This window comes from Carlito syrichta, unplaced genomic scaffold, assembly GCF_000164805.1.
Source record: "Carlito syrichta isolate Samal-C Ts95f unplaced genomic scaffold, Tarsius_syrichta-2.0.1 Scaffold306783, whole genome shotgun sequence".
Lineage (NCBI taxonomy): Eukaryota > Metazoa > Chordata > Mammalia > Primates > Tarsiidae > Carlito > Carlito syrichta.
Genome location: NW_007250879.1, coordinates 72,465 through 94,586, shown reverse-complemented (window position 1 = coordinate 94,586; position 22,122 = coordinate 72,465). Strand labels below are relative to the sequence as shown.

The following is a 22,122-nucleotide window of genomic DNA, read 5'->3' as shown; positions in this document are numbered from 1 at the left end:
TGCTGTGATAAACATACATGTGCAGGTGTCTTTTTTATAGAGTGATTTGAGTTCTTCAGGGTATATTCCCAGTAGGGGAATTGTGGGGTTATATGGAAGGCCAATTTTTAGAGCTTTTAGGAGTCACCACACTGATTTCCACAGAGGCTGTAGTAGTTTACACTCTCACCAACAGTATAGACGTGTTCCCTTTTTGCCACATCCTCTCCAGCATCTGTTATTTGGTGAGTTATTAATAATTGGCCTACATTCTAATTGTCTTATTTGCAGGGTGGTAACATGGAGAGATTATCACTGTGATGGGTTTCTATTATAGGTGTTCATTTTTTACATCTCTTTTTTCTGATTTCATAAATAATACAGACTCTCACCATAAATTTTCAGGCATCCCCTAACATGTGAACTAATTTTTTGCTTTACTGTAGAGACGAGGTCTCACTAAGTTGCCCAGGCTGGTCTTGAACCCCGGGACTTGGGCAATCCTCTCTCCTTCGCCTCCCAAAGTGCGGAGCCTGCAGGCATGAGCCAGCATGCCCGGCTAATAATGAACTTTCAATGAGCAGTTCTTGAATGAATGAAATACTAAAGTAGACAATGCGGAAAGCCTCTCTTACTTTACCCTCCAGAAATTAAGATTTTTCTCCATAGGCATTAAACAAACAAATACAGCCACGCTCCCCTTACAACAACTGATCCAACAGGATCAGTTCTGAGAAATGCATCATCAGGCAATTTCATCGTTGTGTGGACATCACAGAGTGACTTACACAACCGTAGATGGTCTAGCCTATGACACGCCTAGGCTGTACAGGGTAGTCTGTTGCTCCTGAGTTCCAAACCTGTCCGGCGTGTGACTGTCGTGCACACTGTAGGCAGCTGTAACACAATGAACGGGAAGTGTTTGGGATTCTGAACTGAGAAAAGGTACACTAAAATATGGTGTTGCAACCTTACGGAACCACTGTGGCTGTGCGGTCCACCATGGACTGACGTGTCATCATGCAGAGTATGGCTATGTATGTTGCCATGCAGCTTTTTTTTTTTTTTTTTTTTTTTTTGAGTAGGAGTCTCACTCTTGTCACCCTGGCTGGAGTGTAGTGACACGCTCACTGCCACTGCAGCCTCGACCTGCTGGGTTTAGGTGATCCTTCCGCCTCAGCCTTCCAAGTTGCTGGAACTACAGACGCACGCCACCATGCCAGTTAGTTTTTGTGATTTAGTGTAGAGACAAGATCTCACCAAGTTGCCCAGGCTGGTCTCAAACCTCCAGCCTCAGGCAATCCTCTCGCCTCGGCCTCCCAAAGTGCTGGGATTACAGGCTGAGCCACCGCACCCAGCCTTGCTGTATATCTCTAAGGATGAGACAAGCCCACTTTAGCTATTGCTCCATGTCAGCTTTCCCACGGGAGTGGTATCCGGCATGTCCTTCCGAGACTGCGCACGTGGGATGGCTGTTCTGCATCTTGTGACAGAGACACAGTCTGGTTAGCTGAGGCCGGGGTTGGCATGCATCTTGAGGTCGTGGGGGTTGTGGGGACAGGTGCTAGGTATGTCAAAGCTGGAGAGAAATATCACTTTCCACCCTGTGATGATAGATGGGGAAACTGAAGGGGGAAAAATGACAGGGGAACAAGGGCTGGGAGCAAACCCCACTCCACTTACCCCCATGCTGAGTCTTCCGTCTTGTCCTGGCTTCTTGGAGAGAAATGAAAATGCCAAACTTACCCTTGCGGACATTCCAGTGTGGTGAGTCTTGCCCAGAGTGATGGGCCTGACAGCAGGGCTGGTCTTTGCAGCCTGCAGGAGCGGTCACACCGCCACATGCCAGTGACCTCACGTCATCTCTGTTCCTCCCAGCTGCCGCAGGGAGACCTGGATGTCCTGTTCTCCAACATCGACGACATCATCAAGGTGAGCAGCAGGTTTCTCCATGGTCTGCAGGAGACAGCCTCCGCGGAAGGGGATCGAGTGCACCTGATTGGTAAGCAGAAGACCGAGGAGTCATCAGCCCTGATGCCTGGGGGAGCGTCCTTAAATGTGTCCATTGCTGAGCTGTCTCCAGAGCCCAGGGAGACGCAGCTCCATAAGGATCCACTTGGGGATTGCAGAGACAATACGGGAGAGCCAGCAGCCCCTCAATGTCAAGTCCAGTCCCATCATGTGATACAGACTGAGGTCCAGAGATGGGGATTGAGGGGAAGTGAGGGTAAAGGGATCCTCACGATCACATGATTGCTGGGGGTACAGCTCTGGGTCTCAAGTCTGAGTCTCTTTCACATTCATTCATTCAGCAGTTACATACTGAGCGCTGGCTGCATATAGTCGCCATGCGGTGTGCTGGGGTTACAGCATCAACAAGTATCTATGCTTCTGTCCGCATGGGGTCAGCATGGGAGTGAGAGGCAGAAGATAAACAGATAAACAGATGTTAGGTCATGATTTGTAACTTGAAGAAAATAACCAGTCGCAGTAGGTAGCAATGAAAGAGGAGGCGGCGGAGGGAGCATGTGAGCTGCAAGCTGAGTGTCAGGAAGGAGCCAGCCGTGAGGATATCCGGAGGAAGAGAGAGGGCAGAGCTGTGCAAAGGTCCGGGGGCAGGGATGAGCCTGGGATGTTTGAGACAAGTAGAGGCTGATGTGGTTCCAAGGGAATGAGTGATTGCCCAGTGTCAGGGAGGAGATGGAAGAGGCAAGAAAGGATCAGACTACACAAGGCTTTGCAGGCCATGGTGAGGAGTCGAGACTTTGTTCCAAGTGTGATGAAGCCATCAGATGATTTTGAGTGGAAAGTGACAGGGTCCTACATTTGCTTTTCTTTCTTTTTTTTTTTTTTTGAGTTGGAGTCTCACTGTGTCAAATAGGATGGAATACAGTGGCATGCTCATGTCCACCCCAGTGTCCACCTGCTGGGCTCAGGCAATCCTTCCCCCTCAGCCTTCCAAGTAGCAGGAACTACAGGCGCGCGCTACCACGCCTGGCTAATTTTTTGATTTATTGTAGAGATGAGGTCTCACCAAGTTGGCCGGGCTAGTCTCGAACCCGCAGGCTCAGGCAATCCACTCTCCCCGGCCTCCCAAAGCGCCGGGGTTACAGGCTGAGTCACTGAACCCAGCCCACAAACACATCTTAAAACCCACGTTCTGAGTGTTTTCTAAGCGCTGGGCACCGCTGTGGTAGACTTGTATTAACTTGCCCCATCTTCCTGATAACTCTGAAAGGTAGGCACTGTCATCTTATTTATGGTTGAGGAAACTGAGGCAGAGAGAGGGGAAGTGGCCTGCCGAAGGTGAAGCAGCTAGTGGCAGAGCCAAGATCTGATGCAGGCGCTTGGCCGGGAGTCAGGGCTCTCCTTCCCTGCCACTGTGTTGTATCCACGTGACGGAGGGTGCAGTGGAATGATGCAGGCCTTTCCCCAGAAGTCAAGGCTCTCCCTGGCTGCTGAGCCGTAGCCACTTGGTGGAGGGCAAGGTGCCAGCCTGCCTACGGCGTGTTTATCCCTTCTTTGAAAATGCTATTCTTTATAAAATGGCTGTGTGAGTGAACTGGCATTCCCTGTAAGTGGTCCCTTAATACTAAATTAAAGAACAAGGTTTTTTGCTGGGTGTGGTGGCTCAACGCCTGTAATCCCAGCACTTTGGGAGGCTGAGGTGAGAAGATTGCCTGAGTCCAGGGGTTCAAGACCAGCCTGGCAACTTGGCGAGATCTTGTCTCTACAATAAATTAAAAAAAAAAAAAATTAGCCAGTCGTGGTGACATGTGCTTGTGGTTCCAGCTACTTGGAAGGCTGAGGCAGAAGGATCGCCCAAGCCCCGCAGGTTGAGGCTGCAGTGGCCATGAGAGTGCAGCCTGGGTAACAGAGTGAGACTCCAACTAAAAACAACAACAACAGCAACAACAAACCAAGATTTTAAAAAATACCTGTAGATGTTCTCACTTTTCATCATTTGATCCTTATTTCAGTGAAAAATTAACACTTGTTTGAGTGGAGATTGATATCATCTCAGACCGAAGACTTTACTGTTGAACCCACTAGATCCCAGATCCTATTTCACCATGGAACCAGTGTAAAAATCATCCAGTAGCTATTTCACTTCTGTTGTGTCTAAGTCTTTGGATTGAGTGTGTGTCAACAGCACCTCTGAACTGGGTTCTGCCGCATTTTGAGTGCCCCGTGACTGTGTGTGGCTGGTAACTCCCATGTCTGAGCCCTGCAGGTCTGGAGATGATAGTACGGGCTGCGGAATCTGACTGACAAGCCCCTGCCACCCACATGTCCCTGTCCCCGAGTCCCAGTTCTGCCTCTTGAAGATGAGCATGAACACAGCACAGGGGCCACGCTGATCTCTCTGTTGTTGCTACTTTAGTGTAAGCACTAAGGTGATCTTGGCTCATTCCTGTCATCCCAGTGCTTTGGGATCCCCAGGCGGGCAGATGGTCTGAGACCAGGAGTTCGAGACCAGCCTAGGCAACAAAAGTGAGAAAGTGAGACCCTGTCTCTGCAAAAAATTTTAAAAATTAGCCTGTACTGCCAGTTACTCAGGAGGCTGAGGCTGGAGGATCCCTTGAGCCCAAGAGGTTGAGGCTGCAGTGAGTTAGGCTCACACCACTGCACTCCAACCTGTGCAACAGAGCCAGACTCTGACTCTTAAAAAAATAATGAATACAAAATAAAAGAAAATAAATAAAAAGGAGAAAGCCAAATAGAATCTGGACGTTTTCCCACGCCTCACTTGCTGAGACCAACATGGCCTGTGCTCCATCACTGCTTGATTCTCTGCTGTCCACCCTCGCTCACTCTTGTTCCAGCTCGTGGTCCTGCTATGGCCCTCATGCCAGACTCACCTGCCTCAGGGCCTTTGCACTTCCTTCCCTAGCCCTGGAGCTGTCCCGGGGTGGGTTGCCCAAGGACATGTCCTCCTGGAGACCTCCCCAGCAGATCCCCGTCTGTGACTCTATGTGGCCTCACTTTAGTTCATGACACTTACCCCCTAATGTGTGTCATTTGTCTGTTCACTGTCCTTCTACCTTCCCCACTGGAACAGAAGTTGCCTGGGACAGGGTTTGGTTCTGTTCACTGAACCTGACTGAATGCCTGGCACACAGCCCATCAACGTGCAGTGGGCAAATATTTGGCAAGTGTAGTTTGTGTCAGGTGCATTATTTTATTTAATTCCCACATAAGCCATGAGAAGAATTATTTTTATTCCCATCCTAGAGATGAGAGAATGGAAGGTCTGAGGGGTCAGATGCTTGCCCGGGTCCCCTGACTGGGAAGGGGTTGCTGAAGGTCTGGCCCTGTTCTCACAGATGCTGGAGCCTACACCCAGAAGACCTGTGCCTGTGGCTGTGGTCTGTGCTCACCACGCATGGCTGGTCATAAAGATAAAGTGAGTGACGTCATGCGTGTGTTTGGTGCACTGTCAAGCACTGCCCACGTGTAAGCACCATTTATTATTATTCTATTTTTTATTTTATTATTTCAGTAGAGATGGGTCTCACTTTGTAACTCAGGCTGGTCTTGGAACTCCTGGCCTCAAGTGGTCCTCCCATCTCGGCTTCCCAAAGTACTGGGATTACAGGTGTGAACCACCACACCATGCCATGGCTCAGCATTTATTAAGTGCTCATATGGCAGGACTTTACAGAGAGTCAAGACACCGAGACCAGGAAGCAGTTTTATTTGTGCCGGATTTGTTTGGATTTACATCCAAAGGCTGCACACAGAAGGGCATTGTCTTTTATGCAATTTTAGCTTTTTTGTCCTTCCGATAAGGCTTACATGTTAGTAACATACAGGCTAATTGGGTATTTCACAGTTCATGGTTACAGCAAAGTTATACATGCATGCTACAGATTGGGGCTACCTTCCTTTCTAATATGAATCTTCCAAGAAAGTTCTTACCTTATGGTGCTAGAAAAACTCTTTCATTATTCTGGGAAGGCTTTTATCTTACTGTGCTAGGGGGCCCCTACTCTGTCCTGGGACGGTCTTCATCTTATTAGGCTTGGGGAAAGGGCTCCCTGCCTATCTCACAGTGGGACTGCCTGAGCTGCCTGTCATCTTGTCACTCAATCCTCACAGCAACCTGATGAAACTGAGCTGAAAAACACAGAAAGTCAGGAAGCTAAGGTCGCCAGCCCACAGTGACATACTGGCTAGGCCCAGCAGTCTCAAGGCAGAGCTGGTGGGGCACATGTCCCTCCTCCCTGTCCCGAGCCAGGGGACGGGCAGATGCACCCTCGTTAACCCCTTGTTGCGTATCTGCCCTCAGGTGATTTATTCCTGGAATTCCAGGAGGAGTTGGAGCGCGTCTACAAGGTCTACTGTGCAGGCTACGACCAGGCCTTGCTGCTGGTGGAGGCGTACCGAAGGGACCCACAGCTGCAGCGGCAGATTCAGGGCGTCCTTGGGGCAGCCGTGTGAGTACAGTGGCCAGTGGCGCTTGGCCTGCCGGACCCACGCCGGCGGCTGCAGTCCCACCCCACCTGGTGCCACCCGCGCGGGGCGTGGTGTCACTGTCATTCAGGACGGGGCAGGCTATGTCAGAGACAAGCAGCACCCTCATCTCAGTGGCTTCTGACATGGGTTCTGGCCTCTGCCATCCATCACCTGGGACCCGAGTTCCCAGCTGCCGCTGTCTGGAACATTCCAGGTAACTGCAGCGGGGAAGAAAGAGCTCTGGAGGGTCTCGGATGGTGGGGACAGGCCCCAGTCCAGAATGACACCCTCACTGCTTGATTCACGGGTCAGGACTAGGCACAGCTTCGGCCCATGACAGGAAGGCAGGGTGCTGTGCTCCCACGTGCCCAGGGAAAGGCAGACGCATCTGGGGAACACGCTGATGGCGGGTGCAAGGAAGGGCAGTGAGACGGTGGGAACCCTGAGCTGTGCGCAGAGTGAGGGGGCAGGTGTGTGTCACCCGAGGAGCCCTGCACAGATGACTGAAGTCCCACCACATGGAAAAGGGTCCGAACTGCCCTGGAGACTCAGCCTGGACCTGGCATCGGTGGGTGGAGCTTTAGGTAGAGAAATGGAGGACTGGAGGAAACTTTTTAAAAAATTTAAATGTTGACATGGATAACATGATTACATGATTCAAACACCAACATTTATATAAGAGGCTGGGCACGGTGGCTCAGGCCTCTAACCCCAGTACCCTGAGAGACCGAGGCGAGAGGATTGCCTGAGGTCAGGAGTTTGAGACCAGCCTGGGAAACATGGTAAGACCCTGTCTCTACATAAATGAAAATAAAAGAAATTAACCAGGCATGGTGGTGCACCCCAGTAGTCCCAGCTACTCAGGAAACTAAGGCAGGAGGACTGGCTGAGCCCAGGAGGTTGAGGCTGCAGTGAGCTATGATCATGCCACTGCCCTTCAGCCTGGACAACAGAGTCAAACCTTGTCTCAAAAAAAAAAATTTTTTTTTAATTTATACAAAAAGAAAATCTTTCTAACCCCATCCCTTCATCCACCCTTAAAGTGAAGGTAACAACTTTTAAAGGAACATGTCTTTGTAGAGTTTCTCTTTGCATATATAAGCCATCATAAATATACACTCTTATTTCCTCACCTTTTACTTATTTATTTTATTTTTGTTTTTTGCGATGGGGTGTCGTGTTACTTTGTCACCCAGGCTGGAGTGCAGTGGCACAATTACGGCTCACTGCAGCCTCGACCTCCTGGGTTCAGGCGATCCTTCTGCCTCAGCCTCCCAAGTAGCTGGGAAGACAGGCACATGCCACCATCACCATGTCTGGCTAATGTGATTTTTTTGTAGAGATGAGGTCTCACTGTGCTACCTAGGCTGGACTCAAACTCTTAGGCTCAAGCAATCCTCCGGCCTCCCAAAGTGCTGGGATTATAGGCGTGAGTCACTGCACCTGCCCTCCCCTCCCTGCTCCCACCACCCCCCGCCTTTTAAATGAAAACTCGTATCTTTTACATTTTACTTACAAGTATGTATATACATGTATCTTGGAGACCTTTCCATTTCAACACATAACATTCATGACAGTCGAACTCGCCAACCAGGTGGTGTTCCCTGGTTTACTTAACTGGCGTCTATTGATGGCATTTGGCTTGTTTCTAGTCTTTTGATATTATAGACAGTGCCAAAGTGATTGTTGGTGAATATTTGACATTTTACTCTGGTGCAAGTACCTCTGTAAGGTACATTTCCAGAAGCAAAATTGCTGGGTCAGGGGAACTCTGTATTGATAATTTTTTTCCTTTGTTTTAATAGCTTGGGAGGGCACACATGGTCTTTGTCTGGGCTTCACGTGTAACCTCCACCCCCATCTGTGCACATTGTACCTGATAGGTATTTCTTCAATCTTTTCCCCTTCTCACTCTCCCTCTTATAAGTCTCCAGTATCCATTATTCCATTCTCTATTCCTTTGCAGATCACTTGGGAGTGAGAACACATGGTGTTTTGGTTTTCTGTTCCTGTATTCGTTCACATAGGACGATGTTCTCTGACTCCAATCACGCAAAAGACATTATTTCATTCTTTTTGACAGCTGAATAGTATTCCATAGTGGATACGAGGGAGGACCCAAAACACCAGAACTATCTTTTGGAGGGAAAGCCCCTTGTAGTACACTCGGAACTTGTTCCTCTGGGATCAAATGGCCAAGCAAAGTTTTTATCTGGGAGTTTTGAGAAGGTTGTGTCACGATTTGCAGAAGAAATGTCCCGATTTGTGGCAAACAGGTGACTGGTTCTTCTGCCGTGGCAATGTGCTGCCCACACCGTGATGAGTGTTCAGCAGTTTTTGACCCAAAACGACATAACCCATGTATCTCACCCTCCCTATCCGCCCCCATCTTGCCCAGAATGACTTTTTTCTGTTATTTCCTCGAATGAAAAAAGTTCTCACAGGAAAACATTTTGCCAATGTGGAGGAGCTGAAACCAAAAATAGCAGAGGCACTGACAGGCATCAAAATCGATGAGTTCAAAAACTGTTTTGAGCAGTGGAAAAAGCATCTCAATAGGTGTATGGCATAAAATGGAGAGTACTTTGAAGGGGACTGAAGTTTAAACATGTAAGAACAAATACACAATTTTTAATACATAACTTCCGGTTTGGGGAGCACGCTCTCATATACACCACATTTTCATCATCCACTGATCAGATGATGGGCATTCAGTTTGATTCCACATCTTTGCAATTGTGAATTGTGCTGCAATTGTGCTTTTTCCTATATTGACCTCTGTTCCTTTGGGTAGATACTTAGTAGTAGGATTTGTGGATCAAATGGTGGATCTACTTTTAGTTCTCCATAAAAAAAAAAATCTCCATACCAATTTCTATAGAGGTCATACTAATGTACACTCCCACCAACAGTGTATAAGGGTTCCCTTTTCTCAGCATCCATGCCAGCACCTACTGTTTTTTGCTTTTTTAATTGTGGCTATTTTAACTGGTGTAAGATGATATCTCGTTGTGGTTTTGATTTGCATTTACCTGATGATGAATGATATTGGTCATGTTTTCATATGTTTGTTGGCCATTTGTATATCTTCTTCTGAGAGATGTCTGTTCATGTTGTTTGCCCACTTTTTATGGGGTCATTTGCTTTTTTTCTTGCCGATTTGAGTTCTGTGTAGATTCTGGATATTAGTCCTTTGTCAGGTGTTTAGTTTACAAATATCTTCTCCCATTCTGTAGATTGCCTATTTGCTCTTTTGAGTATTTCTTTTGCTGTGCAGAAGCTTTTTAGTTTAATTAAGTCTCACTTATTGATTTTTGTTTTTGTTGCATTTGCTTTTGAGGTTTTAACCATACATTCTTTGCCTAGGCCAATGTCCAGAAAAGTTTTTCCTAGGTTTTCTCCCAAGATTTTTACGGTTTCAGGTCTGTCGTTTAAGTTTTTAATCCATCTTGAGTTAATTTTTGCTTATGAGGAGAGAAAGGGATCAAGTTTCATTATTTTGCTTGTAGCTACTTAATTTTCTCAATACCGTTTGCTGAATAGGATGTCCTTTCCCCCACTGTATGTCTTTGTCTGCATCAACAATCTATTGGTTCTAGGTATTTGAGTTTATTTCTGGATTTTCTATTCTGTTCCATTGGTCCATGTGTCTGGTCCTGTACTAGCACCATGCTGTTTTGGTGACTACAGCCTTGTAGTATAATTTGAAGTCAGGTAACGTGTTGCCTCCAGCTTTGTTCTTTTTGCTTAGGATTGCTTTGGCTATTCTGGCTCTTTTTTGGCTCCATAGGAATTTAAGGGTTGTTTTTTCTAATTCTGTGAAAAATGACGTTGGAAGTTTGATAGAGATGGCATTGAATCTGTAAATTACTTTGGGTAATATGGTCATTTTAGCAATGTTGATTCTTTTAATCCATGAGTGTGGGATGCTTCTCCCTTTGTGTGTGTCCCCTGCAGCTTCATTCATCAGAGATTTGTAGTTTTCCTTGTAGAGATCTTCCACCTCCTTGGTAAATATATTCCTAGATATTTTAGCTTTTGGGCTGCTGTTGTAAATGGAATCAAGTTCTTAATTTGATTTTCAACTTGGTCGTTATTGGTGTATAGCAGTACTGCTGATTTGTGTGTATTGATAATTTTGGTAAACTTCGTCACATTTCCCTCTATAAAACCCATATCAGTTCACATTCTTGTCCACAGCGTACATGGTGTCAATTTCCCACAGTCTGGCCAGAGTGTGTTTTCAAACTTCAGAATATTGGCTCCTGGAATGGATGAGAAATGTTGTCTCAGTGTGGCAGTAGATGAAGTCGTTTTCTGGAAATCTGAGGAGTATAGGAAGAGCAGACGTTATCATTACTATGATTAATTCATCCTACTCAGACATCCCATTTATTTATTTATATTTTAATTGATTTTTTTGTAGAGGCAAGGTCTTGCTATGTTGCCCAGGCTGGTCTCAAACTCCTGGACTCAAGAAATCCTCCTTCCTCAGCCTCGCAAAGTGCTGGGATGATAGGCAGGAACCACCACGCCCGGGTCAGACATCCCTTTTATACCTGAGAGAAAGACAGTGTAGACGTAGGTGTTTGAGGACAAGATACTCTCATGTGGATTCTCCTCCTACCTCCCCTCCGCCTCTCCCTCCTTGTCCTCACCCTTCAATCCCTTCCTGGCCCCAAAGTCTCCTCTTCAAGAACACATGTCTTAGCCCCTCTCTGCCTCCAACAACCCATGCTCATTTCCCCCTTTATTCATCCCTTCATGGGGCTCACACACTTAGGCTTTTGCGAGGGTCACCAAATATATTCTACAGGAGTGAGTCAGATTACAGAGATGAGGAAAGCAGGCGCCAGGTGTGGGACAAAAGGGAGGAGTGGAGACCGGCAAACCGAAGACAACAGACCGTGTATAGAGAATAGGTACAGTGCAGCCTTATCTGACGGTTACTGTATCAAGTAGCTTTTGCTAGATGACAAACCATCCCTACTCACAGTGGCTTAAAATAAATATTTACTGGCCAGGAGCAGTGGCTGAAGCCTGTAATCCCAGCACTTTGGGAGGCCATGGTGAGAGGATTGCCTGAGCCCAGGGGTTTGAGACCAGCCCAGGGCAACTTGGCGAGACCTTGTCGCTATAATAAATTAAAAAATCATCCGGTGTGGTAGCATGTGCCTGTAGTTCTGGCTACTGGAAGGCTGAGGAAGAAGGATTGTCTGAGTCCAGCGGGTCAAGGCTGCAGTGACCGTGAGCATGCCACGGCACTTTAACCTGGGCAACAGAGTGAGACTCTAACTCAAAAAAAAAACCCCAAACAAATATTTACTGAGTTCATGCCGCTGCATATCAGCACTTTGGCTGTGCTCAGAAAGTGATTCTTATGGTTCTGTCTGAGCAACCTCATGTGTCTACAGTGACCTACAGGTCAGCCTTGCTGATCTTGGCCAGGCTTTGTCATGTGTCTTTGGTCACATAGTCCCTCCTCTTCCTGCAGGCTGGCTCATTCATATGAGGGTCACAGGGTTCTTAGGGTGGGGAAAAGCAGCCAGAGGTCTCAGCTTTTGAAGGGCTCCCACCTACTTCTCCCATTCTCAGCCTCATGGCTGAGCTTTCTCGGGCATCAGGGCTGGAAATTTTTCCTTAGGAAGAAGAGGTAAAAGGCAGGGGTGCCGGGCTTGGTGGCTCAGCCTGTAATCCCGCGCCTTTGGGATGCTGAGGTGAGTGGATTGTCTGAGCCCACGGGTTCGAGACCCACCTGGTCAACTTGGCGAGACTTCATCTCTACAATAAATCAAAAAAATTAGCCAGGCGTGGTAGTGTGTGCCGGTAGTTCCAGCTACTTGGAAGGCTGAGGCGGAAGGATCATCGGAGCCCAGCAGGTCGAGGCTGTGGTGGCCGGGAGCGGCCACTGCACTCCAGTCTGGGCAATGGAGTGAGACTCCAACTCAAAAAAAAAAAAGAAAAGAAAAAAAAGAGGCAAGGGTACCATCAGGGGTGTCCAGAGAATGGTCCTGAGAAGCACTCGGGGGTCTTCCTGGAGGAGTCCTTGTGGACTTTGCAGAAGCCGGGCCTAGGGACTACTGGTAGTAATGGAGAGAAGACTATGGCACCTCTTCCCAGCTGCCACTGGCTTAGGAGAGCCCTGATGAAATTCAGACGTCTTCAGGAAGGGGTTAGAACTAGCCATTCATGTACCAATCATGCATCTGGAAGGGGTCTGGGTGTTTGTTTTATTTTTCACTTTTTTTTTTCAGTCAGACTGCAGTGCAGAAATGTGATCATAGCTCACTGCATCCTTGACCTCCTGGGCTCAAGTGATTCTCCCACTTCAGCTTCCTGTGTAGCTGGGACTACAGGCGTACACCACCACACCTGGTTAATTTTTATTTTTTTGAGTTGAAGTCTCACTTTGTCACCCAGGCTGGAGTGCAGTGGCACACTCACGGCCACTGCAGCCTCAACCTGCTGGGCTCAGGCGATCCTTCTGTCTCAGCCTTCCAAGTGGCTGGAACCACAGGCGTGTTCCACCACGCCTGGCTAATTTTTTTGTTTTATTCATTGTAGAGACATGGTCTCGCTAAGTTGCCCAGGCTTGTCTAGAACCCCTGGATTCAGGCAGTCCTCTCGCCTCAGTCTCCCAAAGTGCTGTGATTACAGACATGAGCCACTGCACCCGGCACACCTGGTTAATATTTAAAATCTCCTTGTAGAGATGAGGTCTCGCTATGTTATTCAGGCTGGTCTTGAACTCCTAGCCTCAAGCAATTCTGTTTTTGATCTTTTTTTTCCTTTTAAATGTTAAACCTATAGAAAAACAGAGCAATGTAATGGATGCTCACATACCCACCACCTAAAATCAACAGGTGTGAACATTTTGCTGTTGGCTTCATCTATTTTTATGCTGAACTATTTAAAGAAAATGATAGATGTGATGACTTTTTACCCCTAAATACTTTAAAGGCATCTCTAAAAATTAAGTTCCCTTGATCTTAAACACCTTTCTAAAAAGCAGCAGACCATTTTATTAAACGAGGTATGCCGCGGAGAGCTGCACAGAGCTGTGCCCGGGATACACCCGTCTCAGAGCAGCTGAATGTGTACATCTGGAACTCTGGACAGAGGCTGCAGTTGGAGGTCCGGGCTGGGATGTGTTGGAGACATAAGACTAAGTGAGGTCGCTTGGGAGTCAGTGGAGAGCGAGAGGAGGAGGCCCAGGATGCTCCAGGATGGGAGAGAGGCCTGCAGAGGAGGCCGAGAGGATGGACAGTCACCGGGCAAGATGATAACTAGGCCGTAGACAGGGAGCAGGATGGAGGGCGTCTCTGGGCCCAGAAGAAGGAAGTGTCTCAGTGAGGGGGTGGCAACCCTCTGCGGCTGAGAGGCTGAGGATGGAGAAGCGACCATCAGACTTGGGACAGGTGTGGAACCAAGGCACAGCACCGGCACTGCTCACCCAACAACTGGGCCTCACAACTTACAGATCTGGAAACTGAAGGCCATAGAGGGAGGGGGAGGGGCCTGAGATCACGCCATGAGCGGAAGGGCAGCACTAACGCCAGCCTTCCCCTCAGGCCGCAAGCCGGACCTTCAGGCCTCAGTTTCCTGCTGGTGATGCCCTTGCAGAGGGTCACCAAGTACCCACTCCTGCTGCAGAAGATGCTGGAGAACACAAGCCCCAATGCCAGCGCCTATCCTGTCCTCCAGAGAGCCGTCTCTGCCATGCAGGACGTGAATGCCAACATCAATGAGCACAAGATGCGCAAGGAAGTAGGTGAGGACCGGGGCCGGCAGGGGACACATCTGCGAGAATGTGGCCAGTTACAGAAAATGCCCCACAGGCTGACTTCGCCATAGAGAGTGCAGTGGCTGGGGTGGCTGTAACTCTAGAGGCAAAGCGGGCTTTAGGTAGGGGTTGATCAGGGTGCTGGTCCCATTTCTCTCCAGCTTTCTTGTCTGCTCTTGGCTGTGCCAGCTTCCTCTTCAGGCTGGCTTCCCTCATGGTAACAAGTGACTGTGGCTGTGCCAAGACTTGCTTCTGTACACCCCACTCTCCAGGGGAAGGCAGGGCTTTTCAAAAATTAAACTGAAGCTTCCCTCCAGTAAGACCCACTGGGGTCACAGGCTTATCCTGAGCCAGTCACCAAAGCCGGAGTGACATGAGCTGATTGGCTTGGGCCTGGGTTATGTACCTGTCATCGAACCAATCACTGTTGCTGGAGGCTGGGATTATACTGATTGGCATATACCAGGCAGTGCCCACCCTGTCCAAAGTGAGGCCAGCCCTGTCCAAAACACAAGATTGTTGTGCTGGGAGGGGTAGCCCTAGCTGGCCGAGTAAGTGTACTGGGGAGAGACATCTCTGACTCTCAGATTGCTGAAACAGAAAGTGTTGGAACACAAAACCTCAAGAACAGAGAAGCCCAACTGCACAATTGAGATGATATGAAAATGGCAGTTTAGCCCACGTTTACTCAGAGCCAGAGACGTGCTTCCTGCATGGTCACCCTCAAGCCTTGCACCAACTCTCTGTGGCCAGCTCTGCTAGCCCCATTTCACAGTCGGATAAGGCGAGGGTTCACATCACCTGCTCCTGGCACAGCACCGGTGTGGGACAACGCCAGTGCCCACACTCAGGCCTGGGAGCTTCACGCCATGCCCCACTGTATTGGCAGCTTGGGATTTCCCCTATGTGCTTCCCCTTCCAGGTCGCGAGGTGACAGGTCCATAGGAGCCTGAGTCAGGGGTGGCAAGCGTGGGTCCTGCTGGGGACTCAGGTAGATCCTCTCACCGGGGTCTTCCTAGCAGGTCCACTCAGACCCTCTGTGTTAGCTGACCCTCCCCCAGTCCTGTGAGGTGGCTACCCTCATTTTACAGAGGAGGAAACTGAGACCCCAAGGAGTGGTGACTTGCCAGAGCCAAGCAGACAGGAGGCTTAGAGCTGGACGGAGGACCCTGTGCTTCTCCAAGCGACTCTCCATTCAATAAACTTGATCCTGACGGGGGCAGAGGGCCCATGTGGGTGTCCAGCCAGGTGTGGGCCATGCTTGCTTCCCCAGGGAGGCTCTGGTCACCGGGATCCCTTTTTTCTGTGGGCGCAGCCTCCAAGTACACCAAGGTGGAGCAACTGACCCTTCGGGAGCGGTTGGCCCGCATCAACACACACACCCTCTCCAAGAAGACCACCCGTCTGAGCCAGCTGCTGAAGCAGGAGGCGGGGCTGGTGCCCAGGGTGAGCAGGGTTGAGAGGACGGCACACCCCAGCCACTCCTGTGGGAGGGATAGGAGGCTTAGGTTCCCTTCAGAAGCAAGGCCATGGAGGCTGAGAAAATCAGGTGCCAGGGACGGCGGAGTCGGCCCCCTGCCTGACTCTAAGAGCCTGTGTGGGGCTCTCTCCCCTGTGTCTGGGCCACTGGGTCCCTGAGGCCTCTTCACACAGATGGGAGAGCCAGTCTCTGGGTCTGGGCTGAGAACCAGCCTCAAATCACGACTGGAAGCAGCTGAGGTTGACAGAGGGCTTACTCTAACCCACATAGTGAAGTAAGTGTTCTTGTTAGCTCCATTTTGCAGATGAGAAAGCAGAGGCTCAGAGAGGGTAAAAATCTCACCCACGGCCACACAACTGGGAAGCCAGTGAACCAGGCTTAAAGTTCCTGTGTCTGATTCTGTGGTCTGAATGCAAGACCACTGAGCTGCACTCCCTTCTGACTGTCCATTCAGCCCGGGGGTGGAGAACCAGCCTAGGTGGGCAGGTCTATGGATAGGTGATCCCCTGTGAAAACTCAGGACTTGGGCGTGTGGGACTCTTCCACCCTCACCTACCTGACTTCACTTTCAGACCAAAGACAAGGAATTCGATGACTTAGAGGAGAGGTTCCAATGGGTGTCCCTGTGTGTGACTGAGTTAAAGAACAACGTGGCCACTTACCTGGATAATCTGGAGGTAAGGACCCCAGAGGCTAGTAAAGGGAGTGACTGGACTGGGTTCCCTGGGTAATCTGGAAGTAAAGGACACCTCTTGGGAGGTGATAGGGTGGACAGTGTGTGTTCCTGTCAAGGTTGTAGGGAGCCTGGACACCTCCCGAAAGGTGATAGGAGAGACTGTGGGCATCCCTGTCACAGGATGTGGGGAGCCCAGACACCTCTCTGGGAGGTGATAGGGTGGCCTGTGTGTGTCCCTGTCACGGGGTGTGGGGAGCCCGGACACCTCCCTGGGGAGTGATAGGATGGACTACATACATTCCTGTTGGGTGTGGGGGGCCTAGACACCGCCCCAGGAGGTGGGAAGGGGGGATTCAGGTGTAAGTGGCCACAACAAGCCACGATCACTGTCTTCCTTGGTCCTGGGTCCAGACCTTCCTCCGCGTCAGGCCGCACGAGCACAGCCTGGACATCCCAGTGGGGCCCACGGCACAGTACTGTTCCCTGGCCAGAGACCTGCAGCGTGAGGCCTTCCTGACGTTTGTGAGTTGGGCTTCTCCTGTCTTCCTTCTGTGTTCAGGGGCAGTAGAGCCGATAAGGACAATTCTTAGACGGAAGGTACTTGACGCTTACCACGGTCACAACTGCCCCGTGGCAAAGCAGTGTGTTTCACTGGTGAAAATAGCCAACGCACATTCCCAGAGCCTTGCTCTCGGCCAAGCCCTGGACTAAGCCCTGTGTGCTCTGCCTCATTTAATCCTCACCATATGGCTTTGGGGGTGGGTACTATGGATAGCCCCGTTCTGCAGATGGGCCCTAGAGACTCAGAGAGGGCGACCTTCTGGGTCATCTGGGCAGGGTCAGTGCAAGCTGGGAGCCGCCCCAGAGACTATGCTCTCGCCACCAATCCACGTGAAATCTTTCTTAAGGCCAGGCATGGTGGCTCACACCTGTAATCAAAGGACTTTGGGAGATGGAGACAGGAAGATTGCTTGAGCCCAGGAGTGCAAGACCAGCCTGGGCAACATAGAGAGACCCTGTCTCTACAAAATAAAAAAGTTTAACTGGATGTGGTGGCTCACGCCTATAATCCCATCACTTTGGGAGGCAGAGGCAAGAGGATTGCCTGAGTCTAGGGGTTCAAGACCAGCCTGGGCAACTTGGTGGGATCTTGTCTCTACCATAAATAAAAAAATTAGCAGGTGGGGTCCAGTTACTTGGAAAGCTGAGGCTGAAGGATTGCCCGATCCTAGCAGGTTTAGACTGTGATGGCCATGAGCGTGCCACTGTACTCCAGCCTGGGTGACAGAGTGAGACTCCAACTCAAAAAATAAATATATTTTTTATATTTATAGTTTTATCATAGTGTATTTTATATTCTATTAATTTTTTATATTTATTTTATTTTCTATAAATATATGTATTTATATATATATAATTTGTCAGGCATGGTGGCAGACACCTGTTGTCCTAGCTACTCCAGAGGCTGAGGCAGTTGGACCACTAAAGTCCAGGGGTTGGAGGCTGTAGTGAGCTATGATCACACCACTGCACTCCAGCCTGGGCGACAGAGTAAGATCCTGTTTCTAAAATTAAAAACCTTTCTATATATATTTTCAAGATCTTTGCACAGTAACCATACTAAATATCATGTATTGAACTACCACTCTGTGCCAGGCTCTGTTAAGCTCAGGACACATGTCATGCCCATTTTTCAGATGGGCATATTGAGGCCCGGAGAAGACAGACAACCGCAGAAAGCCCCCGCTGGCCTGTGGGGGTGGGAGGAACCCCCGCCAGCCTGCTTCTCAAGCCCCCTCTCCCAGCCCCACCCTCTGCCGTCGCCTCCCACAGAAGCAGCGGCTGGAGGGCCTGGTGTGGCGGCCGCTGTGCAGCCTGGCCCGAGCCCTGGTCGGCCCCCAGAACCTGATCAAGAAGCGTCTGGACAAGCTCCTGGACTTCGAGCGGGTGGAGGAGAAGCTGCTAGAGGCGGGCAGCGTGAGCTACGAGGAGGAGGCCACACGGCACACATACCAGGCGCTCAATGCCCTGCTGGTGGCCGAGCTCCCGCAGTTTAACCAGCTGACCCTGCAGTGGCTGCGCCAGGTCCTGTGCACGTTTGTGACCCTCCAGAAGGACCTTTCGGAGCAGGCGCTGTGGAGGGCAGAGGGCAGCGCGGCCCAGGTGAGGCCGACCAGGACGCCTCCTGGCAGGGCTGGAGAGAGGGAGGCTGGGCCTTTGGAACAGGCCACTGGGTACCTCGGAGGAGGTGGTGGGACCCTTCTAGGTTCTTCTCACACCTGTTGCCCCTCCACGAGTGAGTCAGACCATGAAGCAAGGAGAGGACTGGGGCTCCGGGCCATTCCTTGGGCCTGCAACTAACAGAGGAGGGCCGGGTGCAGTACACCTGTAATCCCAGCACTTTGAGAGGCCAAGGTGGGAGGATTGCTTACATTCAGGAGTTTGAGACCAGCCCGGTGACATAGCGAGACCTCGTCTCTACAAAAAATCAAAAACGTAGCCAGGTGTGCGCCTGTAGTCCCAGCTACCCGGAAGGCTGAGGAGGAGGATCGCTTGACCCAAGGAGGTTGAGGCTGTGGTGAGCCGTGATCATGCCACTGCACTCCAGCCTGGGTGACAGAGAGTGAGATCTCAACTCAGTATAAATAAATACACAGAGATGGCTTTGCTGGGACTGCAGCAGACCTTGGGACCAATCCCTAGAGTGTGTTAGAAGTTGGCAACAGAAACAGATGGTCCCTTCTGCACAGTCAGGAGTTGATGTCTCAAGCTGGCATCCCACTGCTGTTGCTACTGCAGTCCCCACTTTCTCTGAGCACTTTCTGTGTGCCTGTAGGGAGCACTTCCATGTGTGTCACTTGCTGGTACCTGTGGGGAGTGCTCGCTTGCTTTGTGCCTGTTAGGAGCACTCACTTGCTGTGTACCTGTTAAGAGACTCATTTTCTCTGTACCTGTCAGGAGTACTCACTTGCTCTGTACCTATGAGGAGTACTCACTTGCTGTGTACCTGTTAGGAGCACACACTTGCTCTGTACCTGTTAGAAGCAGCATAACTGTCCTCTGTCCCTGTCCCCGTGTCCCCTCTGGGCCGGCTGATTCTCAGGCAGGTTTTTTTCTGCATGGCAAGGTTTATGGCTGACAGCGTCAAGCATGTACCACATACCTTCTCCCCCGGAGGAAGCATGGCCCTATCATCTCAGCTTCACACACTTGATCTTGTGGCAGGGAGGGTCTACTGGCATGGCTCGGACCATGATCCATCACCTGGGCCGGTCATCAGAGACAAGAGGAAGGAATGCCCTGACCACTTGTCCTATGGCTCGAGCACCATGCTGGGCAGTGCTGCTGGACCTCACAGAGGGACGCTTTCTTACAGAGGTGGTGGGCCTGGATGCAGACAAAAGCAATAGGCCCGGATAAGGCCCATGTTAACACAGTCGGGGTTAGGGTGTGGGCAGCTGCATCTCCTGTCCCCTCTCACCCAAAGGATGCCCTGTTGACAGTGTCTGTCTCCACCCAGCTGCCCCACCACCACATCTTGGAGCCAGCCTTCAGGAAGCTGGTGGAGGACACACTGGGCCAGACCAGTAACCAGCTCCGCTGCTTTCAGGAGACCTTTGAGAAGGTGCTGCCACCTCCCATAACACAAGTAAGTGTCCCCCAGCAAAGACTGTTCTGTTTTTTACCTGCACGTGGGAGCGGCTCAAGCCCTTCCTCCCTTTCCTTTTCCCAATGCTTCCTGTTGCCCACAGAAATGTTTTCACTTCCCTTTCTCTCTCCTCTCTGGGAGCTGGTTGGGCATGGTGGAACCCACACCCACAAGCACACATCTCTTCATGGCCGAGAAGTAGAGATCATTATAGAACTCTTGGGTCAAGAACAAGAAAATCCAAACATGTCAAATTTTTTTTTTTTTTGAGTTGGAGTCTCACTCTGTCACCGAGACTGGAGTGCAGTGGCTGCTCCCGGCCACCGCAGCCTCAACCTGCTGGGCTCCAGCGATCCTTCTGCCTCAGCCTTCCAAGTAGCCAGAACTACAGGCGAGCACTACCACGCCCGGCTAATTTTTTTTATTTATTGCAGAGATGAGGTCTCACCAAGTTGCCCAGGTAGGTCTCGAACCCGCGGGCTCAGGCAATCCACTCACCCTGGCCTCCCAAAGTGCTAGGATTACAGGCTGAGCCACTGAGTCCAGCCCAAACATGTCAATTTTAAGTAGAATTAGACATAACGATGGGCAAGTGGCTCTAATGTCCCAACACCTGGAACATCAGCAAATTTGTCCCCAAGATGTGTCCTTTTCCCTTTCCACTTTCCAATACCAGCTTCAATATAAGCATTCAAGATGAATAAAAAGTTTGAAGAAGTCGTGTTAGGCAGGGGGTCATTTAGCCATTTGAGAGACTGAGGAGGGAAGACTGCTTGAGGCCAGGAGTTCGAGACCAGCCTGGGCAACATAGTGAGACCCCCCCATCTACACACACACACATACACACACATACACACACACACACACACACACACACACACGCCAGGTGTGGTGGTTCTCACCTGCAGTCCCAGCTACTCAGGAAGTTGAGGCAGGAGGATTGCTTGAGCCTAGGAGTTTGGGACTGCAGTGAGCTATGATCATACCGTCGCACTCTAGCCTGGGTGACAGAGTGAGACTCTTTTTTTTTTAAACAAAAAAAATCATTTAAATTTCCTTTGCGCTATGGTATTTTTTAATTGCAAAGGACAGTATTTCTTTGCAATGACATGATTACATGATGGTTTACAGAGGTTTGGCTTTGTTTACTCTATAATACAGGGAAAGGGCATCTTCTAGTCACTTGAAGAGTACACACAGGTGGTGTATGTTTTTCTTTTAACCTTATTTTAGAGATAGGATCTTGCTCTTTTACTCAGACTAGAGTGCAGTGGTGGGTTCATGGCTCACTGCAGACTCAAACTCGTGGGCTCAAGTGATCCTCCTGTTTCAGCCTCCTGAGTAGCTGGAACTATGGGAGCATGCCATCATGCATGGCTAATTTTTAAAAAAACTTTTTGTGGAGATGGGGTCTTGCTACATTGCCCAAGCTGGTCTCGAACTCCTGGGCTCAAGCCATCCTCCTTTCTTGGCCTCCCAAAGTGCTGGAATTGCAGGTGTGAGCCACCTGTGCTTGGTCACAGATGGTCTATGCTCTAAAAGTAACTGCAACGGCTGTAGGAAGAAGGGGATTCCAGACTGTGACAAGGCATGGATTTGAGAAACAGAAAACTGTGTGCCCTCACAGGTGAGATGTGACGTGAAGGTCAGGATAAAGCCCCAGGATCCCCAGAGGAAGGGGGGGGCCCAAGGGCCCAGCAGAACTGGGCAGATAAAAGCAGCCTTCACACATAGTTGAAGCTTCAAGCATGTGAGACCACCAGGGACTGATGGGTGCCCTGACAGGGAGGCTGGCTCCTCCTGGGCCATAGCTATGCCCGCCTCCCACCCACCCTGAGGGTGGCACCCACAGAGGTCTTATGGGGTGCTGGGCCCTGCAACTCAGGGGAGACCGGGGTGCAGAGACAAAGACCAGAGCATGCACTCGGGGCTGTGAGGGCTCCTCTCTTTACTTAAAGCAAATTAAAATGACACTTTCGTGTTGGGAAACCCATGTGTACTTATTGTAGAAAAGTTAGAAGACAGAAAAGCCGGGCTCGGTGACTCAGCCTGTAATCCCGTGCCTTTGGGAGGCTGAGGTGAGTGGATTGCCTGAG

General features: G+C 50.0%; 1 protein-coding gene across 1 annotated transcript in view; it reads left to right on the top strand.

Annotated features, from left to right (window-relative positions):
- Positions 1-22,122, top strand: part of ARHGEF37 (Rho guanine nucleotide exchange factor 37) — a 30,138-nt gene that overhangs the window by 1,251 nt on the left and 6,765 nt on the right. The window contains exons 2-9 of the mRNA XM_008063369.1: positions 1,858-1,981; positions 6,272-6,419; positions 14,010-14,209; positions 15,537-15,667; positions 16,274-16,378; positions 16,789-16,899; positions 18,211-18,540; positions 19,898-20,026. Of these exons, the coding sequence (XP_008061560.1) occupies positions 1,858-1,981; positions 6,272-6,419; positions 14,010-14,209; positions 15,537-15,667; positions 16,274-16,378; positions 16,789-16,899; positions 18,211-18,540; positions 19,898-20,026 (1,278 nt within the window). The remainder of the gene's footprint in view (positions 1-1,857; positions 1,982-6,271; positions 6,420-14,009; positions 14,210-15,536; positions 15,668-16,273; positions 16,379-16,788; positions 16,900-18,210; positions 18,541-19,897; positions 20,027-22,122) is intronic.